Source organism: Coptis chinensis, chromosome 4, assembly GCF_015680905.1.
Source record: "Coptis chinensis isolate HL-2020 chromosome 4, ASM1568090v1, whole genome shotgun sequence".
Classification (NCBI taxonomy): Eukaryota; Viridiplantae; Streptophyta; class Magnoliopsida; order Ranunculales; family Ranunculaceae; genus Coptis; species Coptis chinensis.
In genome coordinates, this window is record NC_141459.1 from 106,577,952 (window position 1) to 106,592,166 (window position 14,215).

At 37.1% G+C, this 14,215-nt stretch overlaps 1 protein-coding gene across 1 annotated transcript; it reads left to right on the forward strand.

Annotated features, from left to right (window-relative positions):
- The first annotated feature begins 6,370 nt into the window (after positions 1–6,370).
- On the forward strand, positions 6,371–12,774 carry LOC147506714 (signal peptide peptidase-like 2). Its single transcript, XM_086558780.1, has 5 exons — positions 6,371–6,429; positions 11,474–11,544; positions 11,723–11,806; positions 11,910–11,972; positions 12,251–12,774. The coding sequence occupies exons 1-5, from the start codon at positions 6,422–6,424 to the stop codon at positions 12,274–12,276; spliced, it is 252 nt and encodes an 83-aa protein (XP_086414906.1). The 5' UTR covers positions 6,371–6,421; the 3' UTR covers positions 12,277–12,774.
- Positions 12,775–14,215: the final 1,441 nt, after the last annotated feature.

Sequence of the window (14,215 nt, forward strand, 5' to 3'; positions counted from 1 at the left end):
GGAGAACTAGTTTCAGGATTATACTGTATTATAATGAAATATCCTTTCCATACTATTTTAACAACAATGATCAAGAGAAATATGTTTGGACTAGGTTGATTGTTTTTGCCCCTACCCCCAACTTAGGCTTCTATACTCCTACGGAGGCCAAATCAGATACGTAGCTGGAGAACTGTTTTCAGGATTATGCTGTATTATAGTGAAATATCTTTTTCATACGCTTTTAACTATGAGGATCAAGAGGATTATGTATGGACTAAGTTTGTTTCCCTCCCCTAACACACACACACACAAACACAAACACAACTGAACTTCTATCTAATGCTTATTTGAATCTTTTTCGTTTTTCCTGTTCTCAGGGAATGCTTAACTGTGTGGTCGCTCTGAATTTCAAGGTTGTCCAGGATAAAAATGTTATACACTTAGGTTTGCCGTTTGCCAAATATCTCTTTCTTCATTTCCTTTGTTCGCTTGTCCTTTTTTGCTCTGACCATGGTATGCAAAAATTGTGGTCGCAAGTCTTTATCCCTTCCCATTCTTGGGGAGGTTTCGGTTCTTTCAGTTGCAGTGTTACCTTTTGTTGGAAATGTGAATGAATTTGTGTCCTCATGGGTTTGAACCCATGACCTTTTGTATCTACTACACTCTAATGTGGGGGGCTTTAGTCCCACATTGCTTACTAAACTTAAGACTCTTAAGTTTATATTGGTTGTGTCCTTATGGAGGGATAGTGTAGAGAGATATAAGGAGGTGCTCGCGCGCACACAAGGCCTCCTTGGTTTGGGGGCTCTCGGGGGTGCTTGTGCGTGTGCCACACACACGCCAAGCAGTGCAAATCCACCCAATTGGGCTTCTGCGTGGAGCGAAAGTCTTCGGGCTTGTTTTTGGTCTTCTTTCCAAAACTCAAAGAAATCATTTTTTGGTCTTCTTTCCAAAACGGTAACAGTTACAAAATCTCTTTCCTTGATTCGAGTCAAGGCAATGATGAGGAGTCGTGACTCTAGCCTGAAGTTGCGTTTTTTTCAGATCTATAACCTAAGGTCTCTCCTGTTTTAACGAACACGAAAAACACAACATTATTTTCCTCTGTTTTAAAAATTGTCTGGAGTATGCTGAGAGTTCTTGCAGAGCTGGTCATTGGCTGGTGACACGCTCATCCATCGGCCAGATCCCGGGAGACGACGCTTTGAGGTCGGCAAAGAACCAAACCGGGCGTTTTTGCCTTAAGGAAATTGTGCCGAAAGCACAATCCTCATTGATAAGTTTTACTTCCTTTCTTATTACTGTTTTTCGATACTAGATTATTACAATCTTAAGACGAAAAAACTCGATCTGTTATTATCTAGTATTGTGTACGCATCGCTTGAATTGTGGAATTTGCTTGATAAGAAGTATGCTCACGAAGATGCGAGGTTCTAAGAAGTTTCTTGTAGGAAAGTTTACGGAATTCAAGATGGAAGATGGGAAATGTTGTTTCTCAGTGGAGGAGCCGCAAATAATCATTCATGAGATTTTGCGGGAAGGTTATAAAATCTGCAAAGGTTTCGTGTTGCTTCCATAATTGAGAAACTCCCTTCCTCGTGGAAGGAGTACAAAAAAAGATCTCAAACATAAGAAGAAAGAGATGACCTTAGAAGATCGATCGTCAACCTTCGGATCGAGGAGGATAATGAGGAAGGTGAAATCAATGTGGAGACTTGAGTAAATGAAGGCTAAGGCTAACCCGGTTGAAGGTAGCCGCTAGTTCTTCTAAGTCTAAATCAACTAAATTCCCGTCAAAAAGAAACCATATGCGAACAAGAATAAATAATCCCAACCTCACTTTAAAAGAAACCTTACAATCGAAATTCATTGCTATGTGTGCGGATCTCGAGGTCATATAGCCCCGGATCAGAATTCAAAAAGGTCCGAATGATGGGAAGAAAGACAAGGCACAAGCAAATGTAGTTCGGGATGGTAACTTTTCTCACGGGTGGGTTCGAGGTTAACTTGGTGAGTAACATGATCGACCGGGTGGGTAGACACCGGGCTACCAAACACATCCGTGGCACTAAGAGTGCATTTAAGGCCCTTCACTCCTCCGGGAGAAGGAGAAAGTCTGTTCATGGGTAACTCCATCCGGCCGCTAGAGTTGAAGGAAAAAGGACCATTAATTTGAAGTTCACTTCTCGGAAATGTTCTTAATTTGAAGGATGTTCTTTATGTTCCCGATATTAGGAAAAATCGGTTTCGGTTCCCTTTTAAGTAAGAAGGGGTTCAAACTTGTCTTTGAGTCGGACAAATTTGTTCTCGACTAGGGGGGAACCTTTGTGGGTAAAGGTTATTTAGATGAAGGCTTGTTTAAGCTCAATGTAACCTGATTTTGAATTTAATAAAGCATCTACTTCTTCTTATATGGTTGAGTCATTTGATCGTGGCATAGTAGACTTGGACACGTTAATAATGTTTCAATTAAAAACCGATGCATCTAGGTAACATATCCAAGAATACTATTTCTGAAAATAAGAGATGTGAAGTATGTGTAGAATCTAAATATGCTAGGAAACCTTTCAAAAGGTAGAAAGAAACACCGAAGTTGTTGGCATTGATTCACACCGACTTATGTGATCTTAAAGGTTACATGACTAGAGGAGGTAATAAATATTTTGTTACATTCATTGATGATGCTTCACGTTTCATCATATTTATCTTCTTAAGAGTAAGGATGATAGTTTAGCTAAATTTATTTCCTTTAAAACTGAAGTTGAGAACCAGTTAGACAAGAAAATAAAAATAGTTAGGTCCGATAGAGGAGGTGAATATTCGTCCTTTCAATAAATTTTGTGAAAATAATGGTATTGTACATGAGACCATCGCCCTTTATGCTCCCCTAATCCAATGGGATAGCAGAGAGGAAAAAATAGGACTCTCAAAGATATGATCAATTCAATGATCAATAGCTCTGGGGCTTCTATGAACCTATGGGGGGGCTTTGCTAACGGCCTGTTATATTACGAATAAGATACCTTTTAAAGACACAGGATAAAACTCCATATGAGATGTGGAAAAATAGGACAACCAACTTATAGATTCTTTAAAGTGTGGGGTGTTTGGCTAAGGTATCTATACCAACACCCAAGAGGACTAAACTTGGCCCTAAAACTGTAGATTGTGTCTTTATTGGGTATGCCTGAGAATAGCAAAGTGCCCTCTGTGTTTTAGTTTTCAAATCTAAAAATAGATTTGTTGATGATAATACCATTATTGAGTCTAGGGATCTTTGTCTTTTTGAGGATAAATTCCCATTTATTGAGAGATCGGGGAGGGACTCGAAGTTCTTCTACACTTGCTCCTAGAGTTCGAGAAGATTCTTCTGCTGAAGATGAAATTGAACTCAGGAGGAGCAAGAGACCTAGGACTAACACCTCTTTTGGACCTGATTTCCTTACTTTCTTGGTAGAAGATGATCCTCAGACCTATATAGAGGCAATGTCATCTTCTGATGCCATTTTTTGGAAGGAGGCCATTCTAAGTGAATATGAGTCCATTATAACCAATAACACTTGGGAGCTGGTTGAGTTGCCCCCTGGTAGTAAAACTATTGGAAATAAATGGTTATTTAGAAAGAAACTTAAGGCAGATGGATCCATTGATAAATATAAAGCGAGATTAGTAGCAAAAGGCTATAAACAGAGAGAAGGGTTTGATTTCTTTGATACTTACTCTCCGCGTGACAAGGATTACATCTATCGTAATGTTAATAGCCTTTGCTTCTATTTCAGAATCTCGTAATTCACCAAATGGACGTTAAAGCGGCATTTCTAAATGGGGAATTACAAGAGGAGATATATATGGATCACCTGGAAGGGTTTGTGTTAGAAGGCCTTGAGAGAAAAGTTTGTAGGCTAAAAGAAATCTCTTTACGGTCTCAAACAAGCTCCTAAACAAATGGCATGAGAAATTTGATAGTGTGCTAATCTCTAATGGTTTTAATATTAATGAGGCAGATAAATGCATTTATTGTAAATTTGAGAAAAACAATCTGGTGTAATTATCTGTTTATATGTGGATGACATGTTGATCATTGGAACCAGTTTTAGAGACCGTCAATAAGACTAAATCTTTTTGAGTAAGCATTTTGACATGAAAGACTTGGGTATCACTGATGTCATTCTTGGCATTAAGATAGTGTATAATTTCGATGGAATTACTTTGTCTCAATCTCATTATGTAGAGAAAATGCTTAAAAGATTTAATCAATTTGATTTGTGTAATACTGCCGAGAACACCATATGATCCTAGTATACATTTGACAAAAAATTTGGATTAGGTGTATCTCCTTTTAGAGTTTTCTAGGGTTATAGGTAGTCTCATGTATCTTATGAACTGCACTAGACCGACATAGCTTACCGTAGCAAACTTAGTAGATACACCATAAATCCCAAAGAATGAGCATTGGGATGCTCTTATCGGTATTGAGATATTTGAAATATACTTTGAATTATGGTGTTCATTATGGCAGATATCCAACCGCGGGTTGAGAGGGTACAAAGTGATGCCAATTGGATTGCCGATTCTCGGGAATCTAAATCCACTAGTGGTTATGTGTTCACTATGGCGGGGTGTGCGTTGTCTTGGAAATCATCTAAGCAAACTTGCATTGCCCGTTCCACTATGGAATCTCGAGTTTATAGCTTTAAACAAAGCTAGTGAGGAAGCAGAGTGGATCGGGAATTTTTATGGATATCCCGCTTTGGCCTAAACCTGTTCCCTGTCTCTATTCATCGTGATAGCCAAGCTGCTATCTTGAGGGCAAAAATACTTCCTATAATGGGAAATCTCGACATATTCGTCGAAGACATAACACTGCGGCGACAGCTTGTTAAGAGATGGGATCATAGCTATTGACTTTGTGAGGTCTAAAGAAAATTTAGTCGATCCTTTAACTAAAGGCGGCTAGAGAGCGGGTTTTTTAGTACATCGAGGGGATGGGGCTAAAGTCTATTAAAGACTAATTGCCTATTTAATTAAATCACCGATAACCCACACCCAACCTTCGCGGAATGGAGATCCCGGGATCAAGGTTCAATGGGGAAACAAGTTATATCTGCGTGATTTGTGGGGGTACTACACCTAGAGTGAAAACTCTGTACCCATCCCTATGATGTAGTAGTACCTTCTGTATCTTTTAAAGGATGAGTGAATACTCTTAATGCTTTCTATAGCTGGTTTTTCCAGTGGGGTGTAATGATACAGTACACTCCTGATAGAGGCACCTATATGAGTGAGGAAGTAAAAGCCGCTTCCTATGAGAACTTATAGGCTTGTTCTCTAGAGCACTCATGAAACCTGGGAAGCTCATGGCTATACGAGCACAACTGAGGGAACTCTATGATGATTTTTGAAGTTATGTGTGTTACCTGTTGACTAGGCTTACATATAGGTTGAACAGTTCAAGACTAAGGTCACTGGTCAACTAGTAATCCCGACAGACAAACACCAAGCGAAGGTTCAAGTCGTATGACACCTTCAGCCCATTCATAACTTCTTCATACTCCAGACATTCTTGTTTTGTTTTTTCTTTTCTTCTGTTTCTTAATAATTCCATTCATGTGGGGGATTGTTGGAAATGTGAATGAATTTGTGTCCTCATGGGTTTGAACCCATGACCTTTTGTATCTACTACACTCTAATGTGGGGGGCTTTAGTCCCACATTGCTTACTAAACTTAAGACTCTTAAGTTTATATTGGTTGTGTCCTTATGGAGGGATAGTGTAGAGAGATATAAGGAGGTGCTCGCGCGCACACAAGGCCTCCTTGGTTTGGGGGCTCTCGGGAGGTGGGAGCTCCAGAAAACCTTAGCGCTGATGGTGCCCACACACGCCGCAGGGGGGTGCAAATCCACCCAATTGGGCTTCGCGTGGGTGCGAGTACTGGGCTTGTTTTTGCATTTTTTGGTCTTCTTTCCAAAACTCAAAGAAATCATTTTTTGGTCTTCTTTCCAAAACGATAACAGTTACAAAATCTCTTTCCTTGATTCGAGTCAAGGCAATGATGAGGAGTCGTGACTCTAGCCTGAAGTTGCGTTTTTTTCAGATCTATAACCTAAGGTCTCTCCTGTTTTAACGAACACGAAAAACACAACATTATTTTCCTCGTTTTAAAAATTGTCCGAGTATCTTTGAGAGTTCTTGCAGAGTTCTTGGGTCATTGGTGTGACACGCTCATCCATCCGGGCCAGATCACGGGGAGAGACGACGCTTGAGGTCGGCAAAGAACCAAACCGGCGGCGTTTTTCGTCTTAAGGAAATTGTGCCGAGCACAATCCTCAGTGATAAGTTTTACTTCCTTTCTTATTACTGTTTTTCGATACTAGATTATTACACCTTTCTGTCTGGGGTTTGCCATCTTTTGGGCTGCAACTCGGCGTGCATCATCTGGATGTTCTTGTAAGTTATGATTCTCTCTTCAAAATTAATTAGTTCCCTTGCTCATTGAGGAATATGTTTTTAAAAATTCTGATCCATCTCTATACCTGACTTGGTGTCTTTTATGGTTTAAGCAATGCGTTTAAGAAAAATTGTTATCAAGTAAGTTCTTTATGAAATCAAGTTGAGGTTGTTAACTCTGGTGAAGGTGTCCTGCGGCGTACTGGTCAAGACTTGGGAGGTTGGGCTGAAGGTCTTGGGTTGGTACCTTCACCTGGAAATTATATGATTAGGGAATAAAGATCTAAACTTAGCAACCAAAACGTAAAGCGGGAGTGAGAGAGAATGCAAAAGCGCAAGCGTTAGAGTGCCTAACAAAAAAATTCCTATTGTTCAAAGCATTTTGAGAGCGCCAGTCTATGTTGCCAATGTTCTAATTTATACAATTAGATATATTCTTAGAAAAGGTCTTACATGGATAGTTAACTTATGAATTTCAATAATAAATTTAAAAAATATATATTAGATTCAGTACTTTCGTAAAAGATCGATTTAGAAACCTCTATATAATCAAGGAAAGTACGTAGTTAGGCACTCTTTTGATCTGATGTATATAGACTGAAAGGAAGAACTCACAGGCGTCTACTTCTAGTCCCTTGTACTCTACTATCACACTCTTCCTCAAAAGTCTGACTTACTTCTTCACTACTTTATGCGATTATGTTACTTTTGGATTAGTTTAGTTTGCACAATTTGGCCACAAAAGTCAAGAAAACTGGTGAGTGACGAATTCAAGAGTCAGAGAGCCCGGTTTAAAAAGCTTAAAAGTATGTCTTACTGACACATCTCAGTTGGGACTTGGGAGTGAGCCCATGCTTTAAATGTGGTTGTCGTACATGTTAGGGATGCTTTTGGTTGCTAAAGTTCTATCAGAAAATAACAAAAATAAAATTAACTGTGATTTTTGAATAAGGAATAAGAGACTTTTTGAGGGAATCAAGGCAACTATGGAGAAGGTAATGATGTCTATCAAGGGACTTCTTTTGTTCTAGACAAAGGTTGATGATGACACGCATAATATATTCTATTTTGTGGGTAGATGGGAGCATAGTACAAAATATCAGGATATGGGTATTTATCGATGTTTAATTTCTGGATATGTATCGTGGATATATCTATCTTTTTGGGATATTTGACATTGTTTCACATGCAAATATCGTGAATATATCCAAAATATCGATAAATATAATAGATATTGTGGACATTTCTTAATATATCATGATATATTATTTATATTTATTTGAAATATAATGGTAAATATTAAATAAAATTGTTATATACATAAAATATCCCCAAATATTTCCAAATATCACAAATATTATAAATATCATCAAAATATCACCGATATTTGTAGTTGTATGTATTTCTAAACATATTGTGATATTTATATATCTTTATCTGAAATCTGAATAGGTATCCCCAAATATCGCGATATATCGAGATATTTTGTATTATGGATGGGAGTCTCTCATGTTTTGAGTGGATCTTTATAATCTTTTAGTTTTTTTCTTTTTCTTTTTCAGTTTTTTCTCAGAGGAGATTTCTTGTACTGGTTTGGATACCTCATCCTAACCTAAACTGTGATTTTTGAATGAAGTTGATGGTCACGTATGACCTAGATATGATTTTGGAACCTAATTCCAAGATCTATGTCGACAACCTTGTTCCTCATGAAGAACACTAACTCTCACAAGAATTCAATTGAAAAAACCTCAAACTTTATTATTCATCAACACTAACCATGGCCAATGGCCTACAACTCAATTTATAGAGACTATGAATTTAGAAGCTAGCCTTCTAATTCAAATTTAGAAACTAGTAATCCTAATTTTCGAAATTAAATATAACCCCAAAAATAACATATGCTAAAAACATCAAAACATCTAAACATAATTAGAAATAGTCCTAATAATATATGAATTAATATGGAACTAAAACAAGGATTTGGAACCCTTAGATGCATCAGAAGCTCTGATACAACACTTTTGATAAAGGATTCTCCTAGTTTTGTACCAGAACATTCAGACCATCACAACTCTATCAGATTTGACAGATTCCTCATAAATTGTATATAGCTCTTGAAGCCTTTTAGCAATATTTTCATTTTTAGTGAAAGAGGGTCACTTATAAATATTTTGGATGGTGGAATTGTGGGAAAGGGTTTCTTTAGATGTTGGATGGTCTTCTGACACTATTGTTTTGTACTGAATTGATTTACAATTCTTGACCATTCCACTATGTTTTACTTAGTTGTTTAACTTTATGTTGATAGGGTATCTGTTTGATGATCACTGTTCTGCAAACGGCTCGACTGCCTTTGAAAAAGAAAGGACTGATATGTCTCTCTTTTCAAATTTGTCAACTTTCCGTTTGTTGCGCATTTGTGTACGACATATTTTGGGTCTTCATATCGCCTTTCTTTTTCAAAGGCAGTGTTATGATTGCGGTAAATCAACTTCTGGTGTCTTTTATATCTGTGTCCGCATTAAGATGTGAAGAACCTGAATCTTAAGTTGGGATATAACATGCCATCACTAGATTCGTGGTTGAGTCTGCTTACAACTCTTATCAGTCATCAGGGTAAATATTAATCATCTCTATCTGACTTCCTCTGTTTTCTCCTTTTATTTGTCCTCTTCAATCACATACGACTTAATGAGACATCCTTTTATTCGTTTGAGCCGATATTGGGGCAAGATTCAAGGTCGAATTCCTCAGAACCACAGGAGTGTGACATATACAAGTTTGATGAGTTTTTGTATATTGGTGGGTTTTCATGTCAACAAGCTTCTTGGAGAGTGTGATGTGGACATCTAGTCGAGTCCAAACCCATGGGTCATGAGCCCACCAGTTAGTTGTTGCTTTATTGTTATTAGTGTAAATAAGGGCTTGTATTTAGGTTGGGGTAGTTGTGTTTGTGTTTATGAAATTGAGTGAGATTCAATAAAATGTGAGACTTTTAGGGTTCTATAAAGTGTAGATTTCGATTTCGTGCTGCTTCCGCCGTTTCAATCTACATTACATCCACTTTAGGTAATAGTTTTCATTTATTTTAAAAAAAAAAAAAAAAATTATAGGCTTCCGCCTATAGACTATTTTCCCAAGTTGAAATCAAGATGAAACCTTCCAATAGTTAGTGGATGAAACCTTGTTCAAAAGACCGGACAAAATGTTGGAAAACGTCTCGTGTGTTTTTTTCAATTTTTTTTTCAGACGGAATATTTCATTCCATCTCGCGTGTTTTTTCAGTTTTTTTTAATTTCAGACAAAATACCGGACGGGATATTACATTCCGTCTCAATCAAAATGCCTCCAGACGAATTCAACATCCCGTCCGGAATTATTTTTCACCTTTGCATTGCACAGCTTCACCTTGTTGGTGAAAAGAGAAGGAATACCTTTTTCTTTCTTGAGGTTGCATCATCCATCAATGTTCTTTGGATATAAACAATACTGCTTTTATGTGAAGGTGTGAAGTATATGCCCTTAGTTACACTTTTACTTTCTCTTAAGAATTGAGATGGCTCGACCAATTATGGCCTTGGGTTTTCAATGGAGGAGGAATAAGTAGTATTTTTCTTTCCTGATGTGTCCCTCGACAGGCGTATCAACTAGTTTTTCCTCATATGTCATGTTTGGGTTTTCCCCAGTCTTAGATGTTAACCCTTGGGTGTTGACTATGAAGGGTTGGTTTACAGAGCTCATCGGTTCTTCTCTTCTAACCTATGGGAACAGCTTTCCTACATCAGGGTGTAGAGTTCCAAACCCCCCACCCTTTTAACCTTTTAAAAAGAGAGTCTATTGTAATTGTGTGCTAAAAAGAGAGTCACCAGTTGCTAGAGGATGTATGGGTATAGTTTTGCATTTCAGGAAAGAGTGAAATTTGGAGCTTTCCACTTGGTGAGGATCTTACGTCCTATGTATTCCAGGATTTCCAAGGAAAATTAGAAAATAGATATACTTATCATTGAGATGGACGATAGTAATGGAAACTATTATGAACATATAGTAATTTTTTACATAGAAATCCTCTTGGAGGTCTATATAGTATTATAGTTTCACAGTTCATCAGTTATGACTCGATCAAATGATGTGAAATGCCGAATGTTCATGATGAGAATTATGATGTATGAATTTCAAGCAAAATTTTATTTTAACACCTCTTCATTAACTTATAGGTTGCTCATGGTGATAATAGTGACGGAGAAGCCATTCCTATGTTATTGAGAATCCTTTGGGAAAGTATAGCATAGCAAATAAATCAGTAGATAGTAAAAGAGAACTATTTTGTTCCATAAATTGATGAAAGAATTTTGTGATCCTCGAAGTTGTCGGATGGTACTATGAAACTATTTAAGAAGTCCTTTGGTTTGAAGGAGAAGTGCGTACATACAAACAAATTAGGAAATTTGTGGAGAAATGATAAGATTTATATAGTTATTATGCTATGTGGTACATAGTAATCACTGAGAACAATAGGTCATATGTTTTCATGCCTCCTGTTAACTAGGCTAATTTTTGTGATGTAACAAGAAGGCGGAAGCAAATTCTATTGAATTACACCATTAAAATAATTGAAATAAAGACCCAAAACTAGGGTTTCAATAGAAAATTGAATTTCACTATTCAATTGAATACAACTAAATCAACCGAAGTGCAATGAGACTTCTAACCTCTATTTCTAAATCTAATACTAGTTCTAAATCTAATTTAATTGGAATAGGAAACTACCAATAACCTAATAACCTATTGTAAATAGAGACTAACTAAAACAATGCTAATCAAGTAAAGGTAATTAATGATTGCTTCTATGCTCCTGCATCATTTGGTTTCTTGGTAAAGAACAAAAGTTTGAAATGCCCATAAAACTGTTGAAGTGCTCTATAGTTGCTATAAGTCTCTATAGCTGAGGAGGATGAAGCATTATATTTTAAATGGAAATGAAAGTATGTATAGTGCTCTATTGTTTCACTGTATCTTTTATGGGTTCACTTGGTTTATGTAGATATGACAGAAAAAGTAAGAAGAGCATCTTCAATGTATACATTTTGTGGTTGGTGATTGGTTATGGACTTGGTGAGTCTCAATTCAGCAGAATTCCTGAAAATCTGTTTCTGAAATAATTCCCACCTGTCCTCTCTCATTCTGAGTACAATAATCTCAAAATGCGCTTTGGGTTTCCTTTTCTCTGTAGTTATTTATATCCATTTGTGCATTTATTAACAGAGGGTTTTTTTCTACCTATTGCATGCAGGTCTCTTCCTTACATATCTTGGTCTATACTTGATGGATGGGCATGGCCAACCTGCACTCCTCTGCCTTGTTCCATGTACGTTAGGTAATGAAATGCTAGATGCCATTTGAAGCTGTTTTTTATTACAGGCTACAATTTTTTATTTTGATCCTATGATGCACGGATAAGGATACGGAAACCGATACAGGGACACGGGTACGGGATACGACACGGGACTTTCATAAATTCAGGATACGGGTACTAGAGTCAGGTACGACTATTATATGATGTTAAAATTGTTTTGTTACTAGGAAAAACAATTATACGTTCATTTTTCATATGGAACCATTAGTTGTTAGAAAGATACAAAGATCAGATATTTGGAATGGGCCTGGAAGCCAGTATCAATGAGGAGATAAGTATATTCAGTATCTGTGTTGTATCCTGTAACCGTATCCGTATCGTACCCGGTGGATACGGGTGCAATGGGAAAAGTAAGTTTCCAGGCATCATAATTTTGATGTACAATTTCTTTTCTTGATTTTTCAGTCCATTGTTATACTGGGTTCCATTAGGGGAGAGCTGAGACAGCTTTGGAACTGTGGGAATGGTGAATCCACGTCCAGTGAACGTTCGGGAGAAGCTTGATGCTTAGACCCGTATTTAACAGAAAATAAGAGCTGGCCAGCTGTGGTCGTAGTCAACTCTTCCAGTGACAAATGAAGAGAAGCACCGATTGAGATAATGCTTGCCCTTCGTTGTGTTTGCACGAAGCTTGCTGTTGCTTAAGCAATGAGATTCGATTTGTATTGCTGTGAAATTATAAAGTAATTATAGCACTCAATGTTTGTTGTGCCATATGGTCCATTGTCCATTGCCTGAGGAAAAAATTGCAATGAAAGTCCATGTTTACATGTGTGTATGTATAAATATGTTTCAATTGTCTGTGTGCCCATTTGTTTAGTACGCTGGAATCTGTAATCTTTCTTTATTAATATAACCCTGTTAAGATCGCTACCTAGGACTTATCAATTTATCATAAGAAATTAATCACAAGGACCACTACGAGAACACACTTCTTCTAAAGAGCAGACATGTATGTGTCAGCTTGTGTTTCTTCATTGTGTCCTGAGAGACTCGATTCTGTGTCTCTATGCTTGAATGCTTATCTATGAATCTGAATGTAACTTGAATTGATTCAATAATTGCATTTTGTTCAAGCTGTGTCTTCTTTTTTCGTTAATCCTCTAGTATATACTTGGATAATCCTCTTCATCCATTACATTAAGGCTGACAGTCAAAACTCTTACGAGTTACTGAGTCTAAACTTCTTTCAGAATGAAGAGATCAGTTCACAATCAGAAGCAACTCTTTTTTGGAAACATCTAACGTTGATCTTCACATGTGGTGTTGCAGGCAAGGCCCAAAATATCGCCAATATATCCGATATATCGCCGATATATTTTGGTAAATTGGTACACCGATATCGATATTTCCGATATATATCCATCGAATATTGAACTCTTTTTTTCCGATATATATTGAAATTTCCGATATGAAATTTTATATCGCCAATATAATCGATATATATCAGTTGACTTTTTGACCATTTTAAAATATAAATCCGATATTTCCGACATTATATTTCCGATATATCTGATATTTCCGATATTTTAAATAGTTTGGACTGGTTACCAAAAAAATTGATATATCCGAAATATCCAATATATATCAGTTTTTGGATACACCGATATATTCATCGATATCGATATTTTGGGCCTTGGTTGCAGGTTACCAACATAGTTTAGGACCTTCTTCCTTTTTGGCTTGATTTCCACCAAAATTGTTTTGCTTTTATTGCAATTTGTCAAACTAAGTTTGTAGGACCATTATTCTTAGGACAAACAAATCTTTAATGTATTCTTTTAACTTTGCGCATATTTGTTATCTCATAAATTAAAAAATCGACTCAGGTGAATATTTGTATCTATGGTTTGATGAGTTTATCTTTGGTTATTATTCCAAAAGGCGTGGCTGCAAATATTGAGTGATTGATCTGAGACTTTTTTTGGGTCTACGTTCACTTGTAGACATGAACTATGCTTTACTTGGAAGATGGATATGGAGATATATGGCGGAAGAAGGTTCTCTTTGGCGTGATGTGATTAGTGCAAAGTATGATGCGACAATCATAGTTGCCGGCGCCGCCTAAGCAAACAACTAAACCTTATGGATACAGCCTTTGGAGACAAATTCTGAAGGTGTTCCCGAGTTTCAAATGTGGAGTAAATTTCAGTGTTTCAAGTTTCTACCAAGCAAAAAGGTTATGTTCATAAGTTTACACAGACAGTCAATGGCCATCTGGCATGAATTTTATTCTTGAGGAGGTGTAGCAACGATTGGGAAGTGCAGCAATATGCTAACCTCATAGTGTTACTTGAAACAATGTTATTGAATGAGGAAGAGGACAGATGCTTATGGCTTTGGACCAAGAACAACGTGTTCTCTGTTAGC